The sequence below is a fragment of the Corvus cornix genome, chromosome 2 (genome assembly GCF_000738735.6).
Source record: "Corvus cornix cornix isolate S_Up_H32 chromosome 2, ASM73873v5, whole genome shotgun sequence".
In the NCBI taxonomy this organism is placed as follows: Eukaryota; Metazoa; Chordata; class Aves; order Passeriformes; family Corvidae; genus Corvus; species Corvus cornix.
This window is the reverse complement of record NC_046333.1, coordinates 51,783,557-51,803,877: the sequence shown is the minus strand read 5'-3', so window position 1 is coordinate 51,803,877 and position 20,321 is coordinate 51,783,557. Positions and strand designations below refer to the sequence as shown.

At 39.5% G+C, this 20,321-nt stretch overlaps 1 protein-coding gene across 1 annotated transcript in view; it reads left to right on the top strand.

The window, feature by feature from the left end:
* Positions 1 to 20,321, top strand: part of SCIN (scinderin) — a 49,570-nt gene that overhangs the window by 21,866 nt on the left and 7,383 nt on the right. Inside the window, exons 5-11 of the mRNA XM_010399101.4 lie at positions 11,805 to 11,897; positions 13,717 to 13,849; positions 15,612 to 15,700; positions 15,899 to 16,114; positions 17,238 to 17,359; positions 17,543 to 17,633; positions 20,064 to 20,234. Of these exons, the coding sequence (XP_010397403.3) occupies positions 11,805 to 11,897; positions 13,717 to 13,849; positions 15,612 to 15,700; positions 15,899 to 16,114; positions 17,238 to 17,359; positions 17,543 to 17,633; positions 20,064 to 20,234 (915 nt within the window). The remainder of the gene's footprint in view (positions 1 to 11,804; positions 11,898 to 13,716; positions 13,850 to 15,611; positions 15,701 to 15,898; positions 16,115 to 17,237; positions 17,360 to 17,542; positions 17,634 to 20,063; positions 20,235 to 20,321) is intronic.

Here is a 20,321-nt window from a genome sequence, read left to right as displayed (position 1 = left end):
CACAGCACCTCTTTTGGATACCCAAGAGATCCCTGAGGACTGAGAGAGCGGCCAAAGTAATAGGCAGCCATGCTCAGGATGGGCAATTTTCTAACTCTAGCTGGAATCTCTGCTCTAAGTTTGAAGAGAGAACTAAACTGGAAAAGCTGTATTTTAAAAAAAGTTTACCATAATCTCGTTATTTAATGTTGTGGAGTAGTGGCAAACTGGAGAAACAAGGAATCAGAAATGACTGTATTTGTGAAGTTTTCTAGTCAGCCAGCAAGCTGAAGGTGCTTGCAGTAATGCAGGAAACATAGAAATTCAGTTCTAAGTCACCCAAGGGAAAGATGCAAAGCATCCAATCCTCCATTCATAATGCACCAATCCCTTCATCTGGTGTTGTTAACTCTAGAGATGAAGTAGAGGGGAGGAGAAAGTCTTAGTATACTTGTTTTCCTATATTGTTGTAATTTGAAATATTAGACACCCTAGAATATTTTTATATTGATAGTACTTTCTGCCTATATAGACTCATCTCCCTGGGATACATTTCAAGTATGCCATGGAGGTGTATCAGGCTGTAGGGTATGAGAGCCAATGGAAAAGTAGGATAGACTGAGTTTTACCTAAACTAAGTGTTGAGCCTGCGTCTGCCCCTTCTAGTTAAACATGTCATATTCAGCTAACAGTTGTCAAGATGGCTCTGTTTTCTCTGAGCCTGTCTGATTCATAGAACTGCTTCATTGTTCCCCTACAAATTATTCCCTTAAAACTGCAGCTCTTGGTACTACATGATTGCTGTGCGTTTTACTGCTGAGACTTTTTGTTGTGGTTTTGTAAAGGTTTGTGATTTTCATGATTGAAAACAATGAAACCTGAGAAATGTGACAGCTGAGGTCCAAAACCACAAGAAAACGAATCATCATGTTCGTATGCATCTTTGGAATCACTCCTCTGCCTTTAAATGTAAAGCTCCTCCACTTTTATTTACTCAACGTTTGCAGCTGTCGTGTGCTTGGTTTTGTGAGCTTCTAGTGCCCTTACAACAGGTGGGTCCAAACCTCTCATAGAATACCTGTGTAAAGATTCAGCTAGTGTAAATATTGAGCAACAGGGGGAACCTCTTCCTCCTTTCTGATAAAGCAGCCTTTCTCCTCCCTGCTTTTTCTTTAAAGCCCCTAAGCAATGCTTAATCACAAGAATTCCTGAATGCCATTGTATTCAGTGACGATTGTTTTTTGCCTATAGTGTGAATAAATACTACATGTGAATGGTCGGATCGAATGTCAGCCAGTCACACCTTTCTACCTGGAAAGGGACTGTCAGCACTACACAGTGCTAACTCAGCCCTGTGGATAAAATCCCAAGAGCACAGACAATAAAGAGATCCCTTTGCAAATGCAGGTTACAGAGGCTGTTTCTCTAGAGACACAAATAATGCAAACAGAGTGAAAACATGAAGCTCCAGTAATCCTTAAATTAACTGCATAGGTATCTGCCCATATGGACAGAAGAGCAGCCCTTAAAAACTATTTTTTACAAACTGAAGATAATTTCCAAGGGACCATGGAGCACAGTGAGGTAGCTGGGGGAAAAGGAGGCTTGCTGTGACATGTGAGTGGGTGTGAGAGTGCAAGGACGTGTTGCTCTGAAGAAGCTGGGCAGGTTCCTGCAGTCTCTGTCCCTGTCACATGGATCATTACATAAGGCTGGGAGAGCAGCATGTGCCCCACTGGTGAAGGTACTGGTTTGGTACCTGCTCCTTTCCCAGAGCCAGCAAGAGCAGGATATGTCATCACAACTCTGCAAAAGCAAAAACTCCTCTTGCTATTCTCAGCATTAGCATTTCTTCTTGTTCCCTTGCTTTTGGTTGCATTATGAGCTCAAGTCATGCCGAGGGGAGGTTTGTTTGTTTTGTATACGGAGGAGTGGAGGAACAGTGGGAGTCAGGGTGATGCAAGAGGAGGAAGAGGGGTAGCTTCTTAGAATAATATTCTCTTCTATCTTTTTGTGGACTAAAAACTCCAGGCATTTGTTAGGGATTAAACAATTGTTTAACCATCTAGCCTGTACACAGTTTTACTCAAATGCTACCTGCTCATAAACTATGAATTGCATATAACTGGTTCAGCCTGACCTGTTCACCACCAAAAAAATGCCCAATATGAAAAGTAAGGAACTCCTATCTATGGCTTTGGAAATATGTAAACCAAAGCAATGTCTTTTATTATCTAAATTGAGACAGATGGAAAAAATAGACATTATTCCAGGGAATTTTGTGAAATACTAGAAATGAAGTTCAGTCCCAGGGTAGAGGCAGTATTAAACAGTCACATACAAAGGAAAATGAATGCATTGAGAGAGGGGTGAGGACAATGGAAGTTGTACTACACCCCAGTGCAAAGACTCAGTAACACAGCACACAGAGAAGTTAACTACATTTTCATGGGAATGCAAAGGCTTAAGAAAGCTAATGCACAGCAAATAGCAGAACTACTAGCTGTAGTTTCTAGTAGATGCATTGGCTATTCAAATGAACAGATAGCTTTGTCAGGCTGCTTTGAAACTATGGGTCAAATTTACCCCTCAGGAAGAGAATATGCTTCTTCACTGGAGTGATTTTGGATATATGCAGGTAACAGCAAGCATTTGGGTTCTATCATTTCGAGCAGTAAGAGTTTGTTGGATACAGCTCAAAATAGTCCAGGAGAATAAATCTACAGGGGTAAAAAATCCTACACCTGACTGTGCACCTTTCACAGCAACACCTGTTCAGTCTGAGTAGTGGCAGTTTACCAAACATTCCTGTGTTTAAATGAACTTTATGATGGGACGGGCCCTGAATGTGGATACAAAGTAGAAACACCTGCCCTGCAGGGTGCCAGCTTCAAGCTGTCAAAACCAGGAGTCCTGTTTTCTTTACAGCCACTGAGCCTATCTCCTTCATTAAGGACCATCCCTCTTCTTGATGCAAATTTGCATATAAATGATTAAATTACACAACTCATACTGAGACAAAACATGCATGGCCTGGATTCCAGTACAGCTTAGCTGCTTTGCACCAGCTGAGCATTTGGCCCAGTGTTTTCCCCGGACCCAGATAGAAAATCAAGAGGGGTTTTGCCAGAGAATGGCAGAGGCTGGTAAGGGGGAATCTCCCAAAACATTGAGAGTTACCCATAATATTCTTCAAGCTGCAGTTTTCAGTCTTGGCTGCCCGAAGCCAGGTACTTAAATGACAGGGAACTGAATAGGAGCTGCAGGTGGCAAACACATTTGAAAGCTGGGCTTCTAATTAAGTCTCTAAATATGAATTTCAATGCCTGCATTAGAAATTTAATTTCAGAAAAGAAAGTGTTCAGGTGTATCATACTGCATGGCATGAGCTAAATTCTTTATGAACAGCTCTACTAGCAGATGGTTGAAAATCTAATTTCTTATGCTAGGAAAGTTGCTTCTATACTAGGTATTCCAGTGAATTTCTAAGATCCTAATGATTTTCTGGAAGTGCTTGCGATCAAATTATAGCAGTGTCTCATTTGAGTTCTTGTGAGTGAGAAAACCACTCATCTTTGTTATGTTTCCTTCTTTAGCAGCTGTAGTACTTGCAGGCCTACCACGTAAGTCAATTATAATGTTATAATTACATGTTAGAATCTGAATAGAGTTTGTAATGGCTTCTTTCCTTTCTGTGCTATACTATCAAGAAATCTATTGATGAAAAAGTACTATAATTTTCAGTTATTAAATGAGCATAATTAAGAGAAGGCTAAAGACGAGTTGATAGCAGTTATCTCCACGTGGGGTTGTTAGTTCTTATTTCAAGGTACTGTCTTGCAGCAGTGGAATTTCATGGAGAAGATATGAAAGGGTAGATTTTCTTTACTGTATAAAAAGCTCAGAGATAGTTTTTTCCTGGAATCCTGTATCTCCCTAACAGAAATGCAGCTTGAAGGTTTTTTTTTTTTCCTTTTTTTTTCTGCAGGCCTGTGTCCTCTTAACCCCTTGCAGAGCAACTGGCATCTGTGTGCAAGGTTGCCTTTGAACTGTCTTAAGTGGAAGTTCTGTAGTGCAGGAAGGGCTCAGGGAGGAAAAAGTATGTAAATTGTTTTGCTGAGTTTTTTAAAAAGAACTCCACATGTGCACAGATTGCTGTTCCATGTCCAGACCATGTAAAACTGGAATAAAAGTCCTCTCACATTTGGGCAAGAGTGAAGCACAGCTGTATGGAAAAAAGCATCCCATGTGTTGTGGGATCAGTTCAGTATTTTCACCACCATTGAGTGTGTGATGCTGAAGAAATATGTAAATATAATTATTGAAGGTACTGCAGAGCAGGTTGCTGGGGCCATGTCTTCTGCTTACACAACTGCCTATGACTGATATTATCTGGCTTTATCTTTAAAAATAAAAGGTAGGTAAGTTAAGATGGATTTTAATACTGCAGTATTGAATGCTGCAGCTTCTAACTCCAAAGAGCTGTAAATCATAGGTGAACATTTTGGCTCCTTTACACAAAATTTTGGGACATGTAGGAACTTAAAGACATAAATCTGTTTGTAAAGGGCACCTAAACTAGCAGGAGGAATTATTTTCAAAGAGCTAAGAAGGATATATCTCCTAGACAACCAGGTGAAACGAACATTCTTGCTCTCTCTTTCTGTCCAGATAAATATTTAGTTTATTTCAAGCATCAACAGGAGTCATTAGAGAAAATCCATCAAAATACTCTCTGAATTGGTTTCTTAGAGTTCAATCTGTGCTTTGTCTTGGACTGAATAGTTTGATGTCATATCACAGTGGATCCCCTGGCATACCTGGTCCATTTGCTGTATGGGACTGGAAATGCTGAGCTTGTGAATACAGTCAGAGTTGCCCTGCAAAAGTATTCCAATGCCTTCAAGTAGCTTCTTCTACCTTCCTGTCTCATGGATTAAGTGCTGAAACACCTTGCTGCAGCTCCTCTGCTCACCCTGATGCTGCTGTGTATCATGGCTGCCTGCTGCTCTTCTTAACTGCTGTGCATCCCCTGGGAACACTGATTTTCTAGCAGGGTCTCTGGCTGCCAATCGTGGGCAGCTGCCTCCAGCTCGTTTCATGGTTTGCCATACTCCTCTTTTTACTCCCATATTGACATGGTCCAGCCTGCCACAGCCTTGGGACCAGCTGCAAAACTGGAGGCACTTAAGGAATGAAAAGCTGAGAGTGTTGTGGATTTTATCAGATAAATATTCTTTATGTCTGTGGCTCCCTGTCAGCATTAGTTACTGATTTATTTCATTATTATCCAACACATAAGCATGCACTGTCATGCAGCACATAAGATATTTTATCCACAAGGCCTCCAAACAGAGATCTTCAAAGCTGCAAAGGCTTCAGTGTGTGCCTAAATTTATGTTCCAATAAAGCAGAAAAAATGGGCATCTCAAGTACATGTGCAAGTTTCTGCAGGATTTGGGTCCCATATTTGATACTACTCCTGGTATCAGAGGATGATGTTAACAAAGGAGTGAGATTAAACATTTAGGTAGGAAGGATTAGTACATATGCAAAAAAGATGTGGAGGTGATTGATTAGTTCATTTTTAATTATGCTGCAGGTAGGCAGGTGACGAACAGCTCAATTCTCCCATGTTCATTCAGCAGCAGTAATGGTTAGAAAAAGACTGCTGCATTTGCATGGTTACTGCCATCCACCCTCCTGGCTTCTTTAGCATGGAATCGCTGTTCATCTTGGAGGCATCCTAAAAGCCAGATAGTTGAAGATAATATAGATAGGGGATTTCCTCATTTCATGCACACCCAGTCTCAGAGTAAATAACTGGCTTAGATATTGCCAGCTGTGCAGTCCCAGCACGACAGAAAGCAGCCTGTTTCACCTCAGAGCAAAACTATGAAAAAAATCAAATTTGTACTCTTAAGACTGATCTAGACACCTCTTTGTGAGCATGTTATCCATGGCCAGTTTCACAGAACAGACAAATAATGTCTTAGAATGTTGTTATCATGTGAGTAAAGGCTTTATATTCAAATTATCCCAGACAGATACGCAAAGTTGAAATATTTTATTAAAAGCTGCCAAAGCCTAATGGCCTATTTTTAGGTAGTTAAGCACAGAGCTTTGAAAAAATTATGCTTTTCATTTGAAATTCCTGAGACAACAGAAACTGGCTAAAAGTGTAGGCCATAATTTATGCATCAAAAGTGCCATGAACAGCTGATGTGTTTTGCTGTTTTATAGCAATCTGAATTCATACAGATCAGATTTAGACCTTAATTCCAGAAAGTCCTTTTGAGAAATTACATGGTAAACACCCAGAAATTAACAGCATTCCAGAACTATTTGTTGCCATAAACCATCCTTTTGCCCACTTCTCAGTGCATTATGGCTGTTTACATCTTATTTTCAATCTGTGTTCAGGAGAGTGGGAGGTCGTCTGCTCAAGGTGAGCATGTGATGAGATCTGTTGTTCCTGGAATTGCTAGTGAGAGGCAATTTCAGGCAGAAACACTGTGAGCAGTTCAGTGAAAGGAGAAGTTTTTCCCATTGGGAGTGTTATTTTTTGTAAGACAATGAATGTTTGTTCAAATTGATGAGAAGCGTTCCAGGCTACAATAACCAGTTAAAATAAGCACATTTGGTTATTCATAATCTGACCAATGTCAAAAGTCATTTTTGTCTGGCACAGAATCTCATCAGCAGTGGTTGTGCTCTGGCAGAGGAACCAGTAACCCAAAACAATTAGAAGTTAAGCTGTGGCCAGCTACTTTAGCACCAAAGCCCTAAAGCCACCTTTGCCTGATGATCCTCTGCACTGGTACCCAGGGTCAGCCAGGTGGTTACTAGCTTGCATCTTGTTTATCCCTTCCTCTCTCTGATGGATTTTTTTCCTTTTATTGGCTGCTCAAGTACATACTTGAGAGAATACTTATTTCAGAGATGTTCCGTGTAATATTCTTCTCTGCTTTGAAGGCTAACAAAAGTCTAAGCCTTTATCTACCAATGAGCTCATACTGCATCTGTTCAGACTTTCATAGTGGCTTCATTCTTTCTCACAGCCCATATGTGTGCCTTGAAGTTGTGGACCAGGATATACTTGCTTATGTCAAACCATACAAGAAAGTAAATGATGAACTAACTACCCTGACTGTTTTCCAAAAGTATTAAGTAGTAAATAAACTGTCAGGTCATTTAGACAGCTTTGAGCTATGTAAATTTCTTGTTTTTCTTTCTATTGCTCTTAGCATGTAAAGATGGGAATTCGAGTGGTATTGAGATCTGACATTCAGGATCACAGCCACAACAAACAGTTCAGTTTCAGACCCAGAAACCTAACCCAAACTGTGTACATGAAGAAGAAAATCAAACACAATGCTAGTGTACACAAGTTAAACTGTATAAAACCGGTTTTCTCTCTTAATTAACCTTCACTTGACATGTTCTTCAGGTATTGTTTTCCTAGGTGGATTTTCAGCCTCACTGAACTCCTTAAACCTCTTGCTCCCATTAAATCAATATCAACTATTTTATGATGCAGAGCTGGCTTCTCCAGTTATGATGAAAATATTTGCCAAATTTCTTCTAGTTACTTTATTTTAAATTATTTACCTTGTCACATTCTTTTAGATTAAAAACATTTTGTCTGTGATTTCTTCTATTCTTTTTTAAGGGTGGAGTTTCACCTCTGAGTAAAAACATTGGCTCAGTATTTTGCACTTCTCTGAGGGGGTGCAGATATTCACAGAGAAGAGCTTGTGCACATGCAAATATGAAACAGGTTTTGCAGGCAGGATAAGCTACGTTGCACTTACTACAAGAGTGAACTTGAGCAATTGTAGAGGAAGAGATATTCTGTTGGTTTGCATAATGGTATTCTTGTACTAACCTAAGAGTGTCAACACAAAAGTGTCACAGAGCTTAAAAACCCCAAAATATTAAGATTAATGCAGGCTGACTTCTTGTTATACACCTTCAGACAAGATCTGAAGGTATGGAGTTAATGAATACTTTTGCTAAAACAATGCTAAGCCCAAAGAATGAAGAAGATGGGGCATGGATGTGCTTTCAGGGCCCCTAATTACTCTTTATATTATTATTACTGTAGTAGTGAATAATGATAATATGATAAACATAATAATAATGATGATGATTTAAAAAGTGGTTTCAAGGCCTGTGTATGCACCTGTGTATTTATGAGATGTAAGGCTGAAGATTGCTGATATGATTGGACATCTGGGGAAAAGGGTGGCTAGGTTGTCTTGTGTCCCCAGGAGGGCATTGCTGTTTCCAGGTGTCTAAGGTGGATTTGTGGGTCTGAGTTCTGGGCATGTTTGTAAGTCAGGGTCTCACACCTCAGAGCAAAAAGGAGAGCCAGCCTAAGGCTGTCAGTACACTGGGCCAAACAGTGTCAAGACCCAGAGGAGCTGCCTGACTGTACAGAGAGGATGATGTGAGCTAAGTCCTGTGTATATAGCTACCACAAGATTTGTGTGAAACCAGGAGTGTATGTAGGTGAAGTATCAGAAGACCCAATGTCCTTCAAATGGTCTGTTGGTATAAATCATTTTATTGGGGTACCTTGCTGCAAAGCTTTGGGAGCCTTTGACTTCAGTCTCAGCTGGTGTGACTCGTCTTCTTTTTGATCCATCACATGAGAATTATCTGTAGAAAGGGAGGTGTCCCGGAGCTCAGCCAGCATGTGCTTAGGTAATGATACAACCCAGTTCCAGCATAGCAGTTAGCTGTTGTTTAAATACTGTTGTAATCTTATTGATAAAACTATTTATGGGTGTAACATGCAGACATAGACATGTGGAGACATAGCATGGGAATCCGCCTTAGGAGGAGAAAAGACAACTTCACCAGAAGGCATTTCTTTGGGAAAGGACTCAACATTTTTTCAGCATTTTTTCGTGCTTCGTGTTTAAGCGCAGAATTTTTCCTTCCATGATCTGTCTCTTCCTCCAGTCTATAAGACAAACTGGAAACAAATGCATGTTGGAAACTGCATAAATTGTTCCTAGCAATACAGATGTGTACTGACTATATATATTTCATACAATATCACTTCATATATTGAGTATATACGTATATATATATATATATATGCATATATGCTACATGTCTTCACAATTGGTGCCTTCACAGGCTTTAGGTACTTTAACCTTGTATCATCTTCTGGTATTGATAACAACACATGCAGGTACCACTAGGGATTCAGCTCAAGGCATTTTCTGACAGCTGTGTTGGCTGCACAGCCCTCCTCACAAGTCTTGTGTTTTCTTACCTGGTGGGAAGAGAAGCGCAGTGTGTCCTTCTTAAAAGGGTCACCACAATGCTTGTAGAAGGATCTACAAGCAACTGTGACTTAAAATGCAGGAGAAGGGGACACTCTCAAAGCCCTTCTTCATTTGTTTTTGGGCTCTTCTGAGAAAAAGAATGACAGAAATTAGTCACTTGTATTTTCTGCTTGCCTGTGCTGAAGCACAGGGCTTGAGAAGCTCTCTTTGGCTGGAGGAGCTGCTGTGCAAGCTGCTGTTTAATGAGTTGTGGATGGGTCTCCCTGGAACCATAATGCCTCTACCCTTTCCAGGGCAGATCATCTCATACCTCTAATTGCACCTGTGCAAAGGAGGTTCTGACCCTGCTCCCTGGATAGTACCAATGCACTGAGATTTCCTAAGACCAAACTTTGTGAGTCTGACAATAATTCTCTATCTAGTTCAGAAAAATGTTTCTGCATTTGGTTTTAAGACAACAACAGGTCAGGTCAGCAATCTAACCTGTGCTGGGCCCAAATTCAAAGCCCAATTTTTAAATTAGAGGGACTGCTTACTTTAATTGCTGCCAGACTGCAGCACCTAGACCTTGCTGTGAATAGAGAGGCTGCTTCTGTTGAGATGTTTTCACAAACACCAACAGGCACTATTTGTTTAGAAATATTCAGAATGACACTTGCATAGTTAAACAAAACAAAACAAAAAAGGCATTTTATATCACTCTGCATGACTGACAAAGATGCTGCAAAATAATTGTGGTGCCACAGGTATTCTATATGCACAGCAAGGAGAAACACTGACTTTAACTGTGTCAGAAATCAAATTTTTTGTGGGGTTTGTTTGTTTCTTTTGGTTTTTGTTTTTTGTTTGTTTGTTTTGGGGTTTTTTTTGGTTGGTTGGGGTTTTTTTGTGTTTTTTTTTTTCTTTTCCTGTAAATGCCTAATTAAGGAGAGAAGTAGTACAGACTTCTGAGAGTTTTACTAACAGGGCTCTTTTACCCTCTTATTTGCTACTGGAAGTCAAATGTTATAAAACCCTCAGACTTGTTCAGTGTCTGTTAAGGTAAAGATGTGTGCCTGTTACTTGGCAATTTTGTGACCCTGGCATTACAAAGACAGGTAGGAAGGGAAACATTTTTAGAAAGCCGGTGCCAATAAACCACATGGGCACACTGTTTTAGCCATTCAGCAGCACAGTGGCACTCTGCTGTGGACATGGAGCCCGACTTGGCCTACACGGTAGCAAATCTGCAGCCATGTAGTGTAAATTCATGAGATGCTGACTGCTAGATACTGAAGAGCTATGGGTAACATCTTTCTTAAACACTTAGGGCATTGCTTTCTTGTCTTCAGTGAGTCACAGATAAAATTTTTTAGCTTAAACTGCAAAAATCACACTTGAAAAGGCTATTTTCATTTTATTTTATTTTACTATTTTACTGACTTTACCAGGTCAGAATATGCAACAGATGGCAGATTTCTATTAAATATTTATTCTATATTGTTTTTCTTTCCATATTCTTTGCAGCTGTATGCTTTGTTGGGCATCGCCATTATCAAATATTTACAATGTTTTTGCACGTGTCTCCATGTTATATTGCATAGCATGTTATACAGAAAATGCACAAGTTCATAGGAAGGCTGGCATTGCCCCTGTATTTTATGTTAATATTTAGTCTCTCAGACATATCAATTACTGCCTTCACTCTGGGACATAATTTCAGAGAAATCCATAATATTCTGTGTGTAACCTTTGGATCTGGCCATAAATGAATCAATAAGGAAAGATCATTAAGAAAGGGTAACTAGGATTTAATAAAGACTACCTGACCTAACATATTCTTGATGAACCTCTGTACATTTCTTGTAGTGATAGTTGTTACAATACTGCCCGTGGTGTAAAACTACCACAGTGTTAAAATTGATATTCTAGTGGTAGAGCAAGAAAATGTTTTCCTCACACGATAAATTATTTTCAAGACCCTAGCTAAATTTTTCCCCTTAAAATAAGATTAAGAATCTGTAACTTTTAAGATTATTAGTACTCATAATCTGATATTTTATACTGTTAATTGAAATACTTCATAATGTCAACTAATATATTTCACTCTGTCGGTTTTAATTTTAGTATTGTTAAACATTTTAAGAGTAATGTCATTCCAAAAATTATAAGATGTGCTTGTCAACAGTTTAGAAGTTACTGGGAAGAAAAAGGGAAGACAGACATGTAAACACACACATAGAATAGGATCACATACACCTCTCTAAGTGTATTTAGTGGAGTATAGACAACCAGCAAGTTGACCTGTGGAAAAGAAATCATGTAGGTATAAAGTTGCTGGAGATCTGACATAGTTTTTAAAAATTATCTGTATGTTTGTGTCAACCATGAGTTTGGTTTTAGATTGTATTATATATAAAGATGATCCCAATTATTCGATTACAGCAACAATACATCAATATTTACATTAGGCATTTATAATACATTAGGCATTTATGCTACTGCACCTACTCTCTCTGCTTTGAATTTTATTCCCTTATACAGGTTTTAGGGAGCAAGCCAGAGCTGCCTGAATGTGGTGATGATGAGGATGAGCTGGCTGATATCACAAACAGGAGAAGTGCTAAACTATATATGGTAAGTTAGTTATTTATTTACTTACAGTTAGGTATGCTCAACAGTAGTCATGATTTCATTCATTCCTTCCTCATATATGGAGTTCTGGCTTCATTTACAGAATGGCTGTTATTTTAGTTTATTTGCAGCCAATGGACAAGTTTCTCAAAGGATGTCAATCAAGATGGTCCAGGTAATTTGAGGGGAAAAAAAATGGATTACATTTCTGTTTACTCAGGAAACAAGCATGGCCTATGAACCACTCAGTGCAGGTCAAAGAAGAACTAACTGCTCTAAAATCATCCTGTCTTCTTAATTCTAACAGGAAGAGTTTTAATAGTCATATATGGTTTAGTTATTCATAGCAGAGTTTAAGAGACAGACAGTTACATTATATTTTATATATGTATAACTTTATTCCTTTCCCCATCATCGCTTACCAAGGAGGATTTGGCTAACAAGGGGCAACACTCTGGCAGCATGGAGTGCTACTGGATCCCCATGTGTGTGACCTTTTTTAGGTGCTGTTTACAATGACTTTGAAGCTGCAGTGAAGTGTGAGAGGGGATCAGTCACTCCCTCTGCAGCTCCTGCACCACACCGACCACAGGATAGAGCCGCCTCTCTACGTGCCTCTTACATGATTTTTCCACTACCTATAGGTGTACCTGGGGTTTACAAGAAGCCTGAATGTGGTGATCATTGTTACAAGGCCGTTTTTTGTCATAGTTGTCTATGTGTTGTGTTTAGTTCACATTAATTATTCCTTTCATACCAAAAATCTGGTGCATATTTCTCTTCCTAACAGCGGTTTAAGGGAACAAAAATGGAAAACAAAAGAAGAAGTCCTGCATAGATGATCAGGACCATTGTAGTAAAACATAACTAGAGAAGGGAAAGTGAATTTTTGAATCCTGAAAACTCTCTGAACTTTCTGTGGATATCTAGTAAGTTAGTCTAAGTACATAGGTCCTGCTAACAGAGCTCTGCTAGCTAGATTTAAATGTGTTGCAAGATAACAGTGAATGTCAAAGGCAGGAGATGGGTCTATGGTGAGCCCTCAGAGTAGGTATAATAGCTGATTTTTATTTGTTGTGGTAATTTCCTCCTTGTGCTTCCATAATATAAAATGTAAGATATAATGGCATATTTAAAATTAATATTTAATTATGAAAGGAAATAAGGACTACTAGAAAAGTAATTACAATAGCAATAATCTATTTTCTCTACTAACAACTGGTCTTTTCAGCTATACAGGAGTGATTTTTAAAAGGTTTTGAAGGTCTACATGAACTTATGGTGGTGGTAGAGGTTACAAAGCAGATTCTGCAACAGGTCTTACATTAGAGTTTCCAATTAAAGAACAGTAGGTTATAAATGTAGGCATTTCACCTGTTAGTGTAGGACTATTTTATTATAGTTTCAAGTGCTGTTGTTCAGCATGTACATGAACCTTTGGCTTCCGTGTGAGTTGCTTGGCAGCAGGGACTATACCAGTTCAGCCGAGCATGTAGGGGGGGCTGAAGAAAACACAGATTTTTAACTTTGAGCTGTTGAAGTGGAAGTGGAAGACAAACAGATTTATTTTAAGAAGTTGTGAGTCAAGGATCCAACAAACTTCCTAAAATTAACACTATATCTCCCTCTATTGGATGTAAAATGAAATGAAACAAAAAATAATAATCCTTAGCCTACTTTACTTTCCAGCAGTACACAAATTTCATATAGCCATATAGTTATATAGGAATGGCAACTGATTTTTATAGTACTTTTGGGAGCACAAATTAATTTGGCTGTAAAAGCCAGAGTTGATCTAAATCTGAAATTATTGTTTTCTTAGGTGTCAGATGCAAGTGGATCCATGAAAGTGTCCGTGGTAGCAGAGGAAAACCCCTTCTCTATGGCTATGCTTTTGTCTGAGGAGTGCTTCATTTTGGACAATGGTGCTGCCAGGAAGATCTTTGTGTGGAAGGGTAAGAGGTCACTTGTATTGCAAATGCAGAAGCTACACAGAGATACCTAAGGAGTTGACACAACACCCTTGGGACACTAGCAAGGATTTAATACTGGCTGGACACAGAGCCCTGCACACAGCTCTTGCCTGGTGCAGTCTGTGAACAAGGGTTGCTCACTTCTATAAGGGCCTCAAGACTGAGTCTTTTCTAAGGATCCTATTTTTGAGACATCTGTAAGCTTGGGAGATTAAACGCTTATGTAAGTGGCAAGTACAAAGCAAATATAAATAATTCTATGACTTCTGTATATTGTCATCAAATCCCTATCTTCTGGGACAAAATCTGGACACTGAACATTCCATTTGGGTAGATCTCTCCACAGAGGTGTGAAATTGAAAGGTGCATGTCCAAGGCATGAACTAAAATCATAAGCTTGCAAATGCTTTGATGTCTCTTTTTTTCTTGTAAATATATCTCTGAGGTATCATCAGTCTGCAATTGCTTTGTCTGAATGTTTCCCTGAAGAAGAATACTACTACTGTGGAATGAGGTCTTGACACCTTATAGCTGAATTGTTGTAGTGCTGCCATTAAAATCCAGTGCTAAGTACCTCCTTTTTTTTTTTTTTTTTTTTTGGTACGAGGCAGCTTATTAATTATTCTGTGGCATTTGTGTTTTGTTTTACTGCATGCAATACCAAGTAATTACTTTATGCACTTGTCAAGCCTCTCAAGTCAGCCCAGGAAGCATTGTAAGCCTTTTGCTTGAAAACTTTATTTGCAGTTAGGGAACCATCCTTTAAAAGAAAACATTTGGGGAGCATTGTGCTCAGATGGCCTATGGTCTAGCTGACCCCCTGATTCCCTATTGTAACTGTATATGACAGCTCCAGAAGAACCAAGCCAACAGGCTCAGGCATAAAATAAATAAAATATGATTTAGGCTCTTTGGCTGTGGCCCTGTGTGCTCCTGTGTGCATCCTCACTTTGCCACTGCCAGTAAAAATAATATGTGAAAAACCCCCCTTGGACTCACTCTTGCACGGGAGACTGCAGTTGTCATCTCTGCTGGCAATCTTCAGGCCACTAAAGGTGAGAAGTGTGAATTACTTCGGCAATGGTCTCATTCAAAATGGGATACAATGAATGCCTTATCAGAGCACCTGATTAGACCAAGAGGTCTATGGAATGTAGTCACTGCAGCCTGCTGGGACACAGACCTGGTACACAGTGTCATCCCACAGAGACTTCCAGAGATGTCTAACACGGAGCAAGGCTGAACAAGGAGTAGTGGATTGGGAAATGGATAAATTGCAAAGCCCAGCCAGACAAAACAGGAGTTTCTTTTACTCTTTTGCACTGCCTGAAGAAGTGGAGGCAGTTCAGCTTTATTGACCATATTGCTGCCCAGCAAAGGAAGAGAAAAAACCCAGGATACCTTGAGCCAAGCAGGTATTATTAACTTATTAACAGGTTTTTATTCTTGTAGAAACACTAAGCAAAACAAAATGCCCCCTTTTTCTCCCTTTTTTTTTCCCTTTTTTTTTCTTTTTTTTTTTTTCTTCCTTTAAATTGACTGTTTTCAAAGCTACTGAAGCACTGTTTTGGCCATTCAACCTCATGTGAATCTTCTTGCTCATGCCATGTCCAGCATTTGTGTTTGTTCAAGACTGAGATAAGAGCAATGTCAAAGAGAACCTGGCTCCAGGACCTCTTGTTTTTGAAGGTTCTGTGAGCTTATTGCCCTTTCCCACGTACTGTTATCCTTCTGTTTTAATCAGGCAAGGATGCTAACCCTCAAGAGAGAAAAGCTGCCATGAAGAATGCTGAACAATTCATACAGCAGATGAATTATCCTGCTAACACACAGGTGCGATCTATTTATGGAGGTGATACCAGGAGAGCATGAGCTCTGTTAAAGACATTTTTTTTAAGTCACCAGAAAAAATATTTTTAAGGGCTTATAAGACATAAGGGCAATATTTCACTAACATATAACCTAGAAAATTTCTGAGTAACTGTGCCAGTTTTGTTTTCCTTCTGTTTGATGTGTCTGCCTTCATTTCAGATTCAAGTCCTTCCTGAAGGAGGCGAAACACCAATTTTCAAACAGTTTTTCAAAGACTGGAAGGATAAAGATCAAAGCGATGGCTTCGGCAAAGTGTATGTCACAGAGAGGGTGGCTAAAATCGAGCAGATTGAATTTGATGCTACCAAGTTACATGAGTCTCCACAAATGGCTGCCCAGCATAACATGGTAGATGACGGTTCAGGGAAAGTAGAGGTAATGTTTGTGTTGTGATAAATTGTATCTTATCTAACTAATGTATTCTGCTACTTGTAATGGGATAAGCTGCTACTCTGTGTTTTAATTTTTATACTGTTGTTTACATTAATGCTACATTAGTGGAAGTGTTACTTGTAGCATCAGAAAAGATACTTAGAAGTAGTCGGTGAATATCAGCTGTATGATGGGTTGTGTTCTTTTGGTGCCTATGAAAGATGTACCAGTCATCAAGAGAAATCAAACAGCAGAAATATTCCCCATTCTACACAATACCTTGTAAATAGATACTTTAAATATGATCCTTAGTCTAAAGAAGAAACTTCAAGCTCATATCAGCTTGAAATCTGGAATGGGAAGACTTGCTCTTGGAGTCAGAAATCCATTCTATGTCTTTATGTATGTATCCAATCTGGTTTCTAGAGGAACCTTCTTCGTCCCTAGTGTGTCTCTCAAGTAGCCTGGATTTGAAGAGGAAAGATTACTGTACAGTCTTTCTAGATCTCTCCATCTTTTTCCCACTTCAGGACTATCTTTGGACTACACAGGGCTGGCATGGCATTGTATCAACATGGCCTGTTGAATGAAAATTGCATGTTGGGCTTCTGGAAGAAAAGAAGGGATGAATACCTACAGTCTCATTGGTGTATTTTCTAGTTTCTGACCTCACACTTGGGATGGTCCATAGGCTTGAGCAGCCTATTGTTGACTGGACTGGGCTGTAGTGAATGAAATAGGAAGAAATCTGCCTAACAGTGTGTTATCTTACTGCAGCGTGCCTCTCCAAAATGATACATTAGTTTTATGATGGATCATAATGTTGTGCCATGTCATATTGTCACCTTAAGGTGTCAAGAAAGTTCAGCATAACATTACGAAGTGATCATGTGGCACTAAAGCATCAAGACAAAGAAAAGCATATTGTAGTCCCTTGTTGATGTTTGTCATTCATTCATTCAGTGGGGGCAGGGTGTATCTACCTCCTTCATGAAGAATCCTCCCTATTTCTATTCAATAACACTTGGGAACAGAAAGGACACTCAAGGGATAAGACAGTAAAGTGCTTTGTGAAGAGTCTCAGGATGAAATTCAGCAATCTCCAATGATTTCCCTGTTTCCCCAGATCTGGCGTGTGGAAAGCAGTGGCCGAGTTCCTGTGGGACCTGAGACATATGGACAGTTCTATGGGGGTGACTGTTACGTTATCCTCTACACTTACCCTAGAGGGCAGATCATCTATACATGGTATGCTTGGTTGCCTTTGCACAGGCCTGCAGTGTGTGGATATTATTTTATGTTGGCTTTATGTCCTTTTGAGTAGAACACATGAAAATGTAAGATTGTTCACTGTGAGTTTGTCATACAGCATAAACTCTGGGTTATTCTGAAGCTGAATTTAACCATTGTCTTTCTCCTTGTCTTCCTCAGGCAAGGAGCCCACGCTACAAAAGATGAACTGACTGCCTCTGCATTTCTGACTGTTCAGCTGGATCGGTCATTAGGTGATCAGGCTGTGCAGGTTTGTGTCTTTTGGATAAAATCAAGCAGAGCATGTGATATATGCAAATTTCGATGAGAATTGAAAGGAGGAGCTAGCATTTAAAGACTGGAAATGCCAATTGCTCAGGTCTGTATCAAGCCAAGCACCATGGGATCCTGTTAAAGGTGCCAGAGATTGCCCACTTGAATAATCCTTCCTGGATGTAGCTGTCTAAAAGAACACAGATATGCCAGAACCTAAAACTGCCTTTTCTTTCCTTTGATTTCCACTCTTTTAAAATTAGGTTTCCGTCCTGACAAGACCTACAGACCCTATGCATGGCCAGTGGAGACTGAATGATAAGACTGTCCCAGGGCAGCTCACTCCAAAGCAGGATTCTGACAAGTCAATAGCCCTGTGGGAGCTCCCCTGTCTCCTTTTCATTATGGAGGAAGTTGTGATCTTTAGCCCAGACAAGACACCTGACTTTTAGAGGGCCAAAACTGGGAGATATGAAAGCCACATGACAGACAAAAGAGGAAAGCCTGCTGGAATTGTGCAACAGGGTCTGACTTTTCCTTGCCTCAGTGAGGAACATAACTTGGGCTTTCCCATCCCATAGTGCTTGCAGCTCCATGAAAGCAGGATACACATCCTCACTTGCAGAAATGGGGTGTGCAAGGCAAGGCACAGGACACTGGCAAATAAAAGGTGTGTGTAGATAAGGTAGTCCTTAGCTTGACTAGGTGTGCTCTCCTTACATCACTACTGAGAAGTGGTCGGTAGGTGAAGACCTGAGAGGTCTCTTCTCACAGAAAAGCTTGAACTGTAAGATGACAAGGGACAAGCAGAGATTTTCTAGGCAGCAGGAGATAATTCTGTGATTCCCATTTCTTATTTACAAAAGCAAAAGGCTTCCCCCACCCACCAAGGTACAGTTAATTCAGATGGCAGCCCATACTTTTAGCCTCTAATCAGTTATGATTTCTGATTGAAATTATATTAAGGATTAGAACACTTTTAGATAATTACTGTTTGAAATATTCCTAACGTGTGTTCTATATTTGGACAGTGTCCAGCACAATGTGGTCCTGTCTCATACCCAAGGCCAGTGTTAATCTTAAAGTAATAACATTATTACTACTAACAACTGCAATATTAAAGTGCTTAAAAAGTGTTTTTATCAAAGCTGAAGAAGATCCATTTCACTGCAGTAGATGTGATACCTAAAAGTACTTTTAGCCTGCAATGATCTTAGGAATATATATGTGTACGTATCCCTATGTGCATATATATACACATATGTATGTATGTATGTATGTGTGTATTTTTATGCAAATAAATAGAATATATTACCTGTGCCTAACATCTCTATCAGCATTATTTGAAAGCTTTAAGTGTGCTGTTTTGTGTGGTCACTAGATGGCACAACAGTACAAATGACTATTAAAAAGTTGGGCTTGCAGGAATGTTTCACTGCAATTTGGGGGAACTGGGGTTTTTTGAGTTTATTTGGGTTTTCGGTTTTTGAGGCTTTTTTTGTGGTTTGAGGGGTTTTTTCCCATTTGTAAAATCCTGCTGCAGTTCGTCCCTTACAAGTATATGTATCCTAGGTTATCCTTACCAGAGAACTGTAGCAGTCTCTCTGCCTGTGAAATCAGTAAAAGCACCTGCTCCTGCCCAGCTGCAGCCACCTCTCTGGGCACCCTGGCTCTCAGCTGCCCCAGGCCTCACTGAGGGTTCTCCACATCTCCTAGTCTGCTGGCTACACAGCATGTCTCATTCCCTTTTTTCCTTTTCTTTCTGGGAATGAAAGGCAGGGATTTGCAGCCCTCTACCTTGGCCAGTGGCACTGTTACAAAGGAAGATTAAATGGTTGCATACAAATAACTTTTACCATACATTAACCTAAAAATAGTCATTTTTCATATTCTTCATGGCACAACATCTTTTACATCTGTAATGGAAGTTTATTTTCATCATCCACGTTATCTTCTGGATGAGAAATTTATGCTGCTCTTTTTCATCCTCTTGCAGATAAAATACATACAGAAGTAATGAATAAAATGAACAAACTTTCTCTTCTGCTTAAATACAGGGCACTTAAACTTCCAAGATAGTTTTTCAGGAGAATTAAGTAATTCTATAAAACACTATAAAATGACAGTTCTTTTGAAAATGAGTGACGTTCTTATTACAGTAGATAGCAGCCATTTTAATCAGCTAAATATTTTGTTAGAATTTTGAATCTCGTCTTTGTGTCAGCGTGATTGACAAAAAAAATCTCACAAATGCTCTAACTCTATATGTCTGTAACTATATTTTTAGATCTCCTCAGCTTGCTATTTCTCATTTTTGCTAACATACTTAGCATTGTTGGCTAAGATCCCCTAAGCTATTCAGCAAAGACCAAAAATAACCACTTGTGTCCTTTTATTTCTTTTACTGCATTTCTCTACATACGTACAGATCCGAGTCAGTCAAGGCAAAGAGCCTGCACATTTACTGAGCTTGTTCAAAAACAAACCACTTGTTGTCTACAAGGATGGGACATCCAAGAAGGAAGGTCAGAAACCTGCTCCACCAACACGACTCTTCCAAATCCGCAGGAACCTAGCAGCCATTACTAGGATTGCAGAGGTAAGGTCACCTGCTAAGTAAACCAGCCATTCCTAGTGGGAAATGATACAGCTGCTGTGAGCTCCTCTAACTAATCTTGTTGGGGAG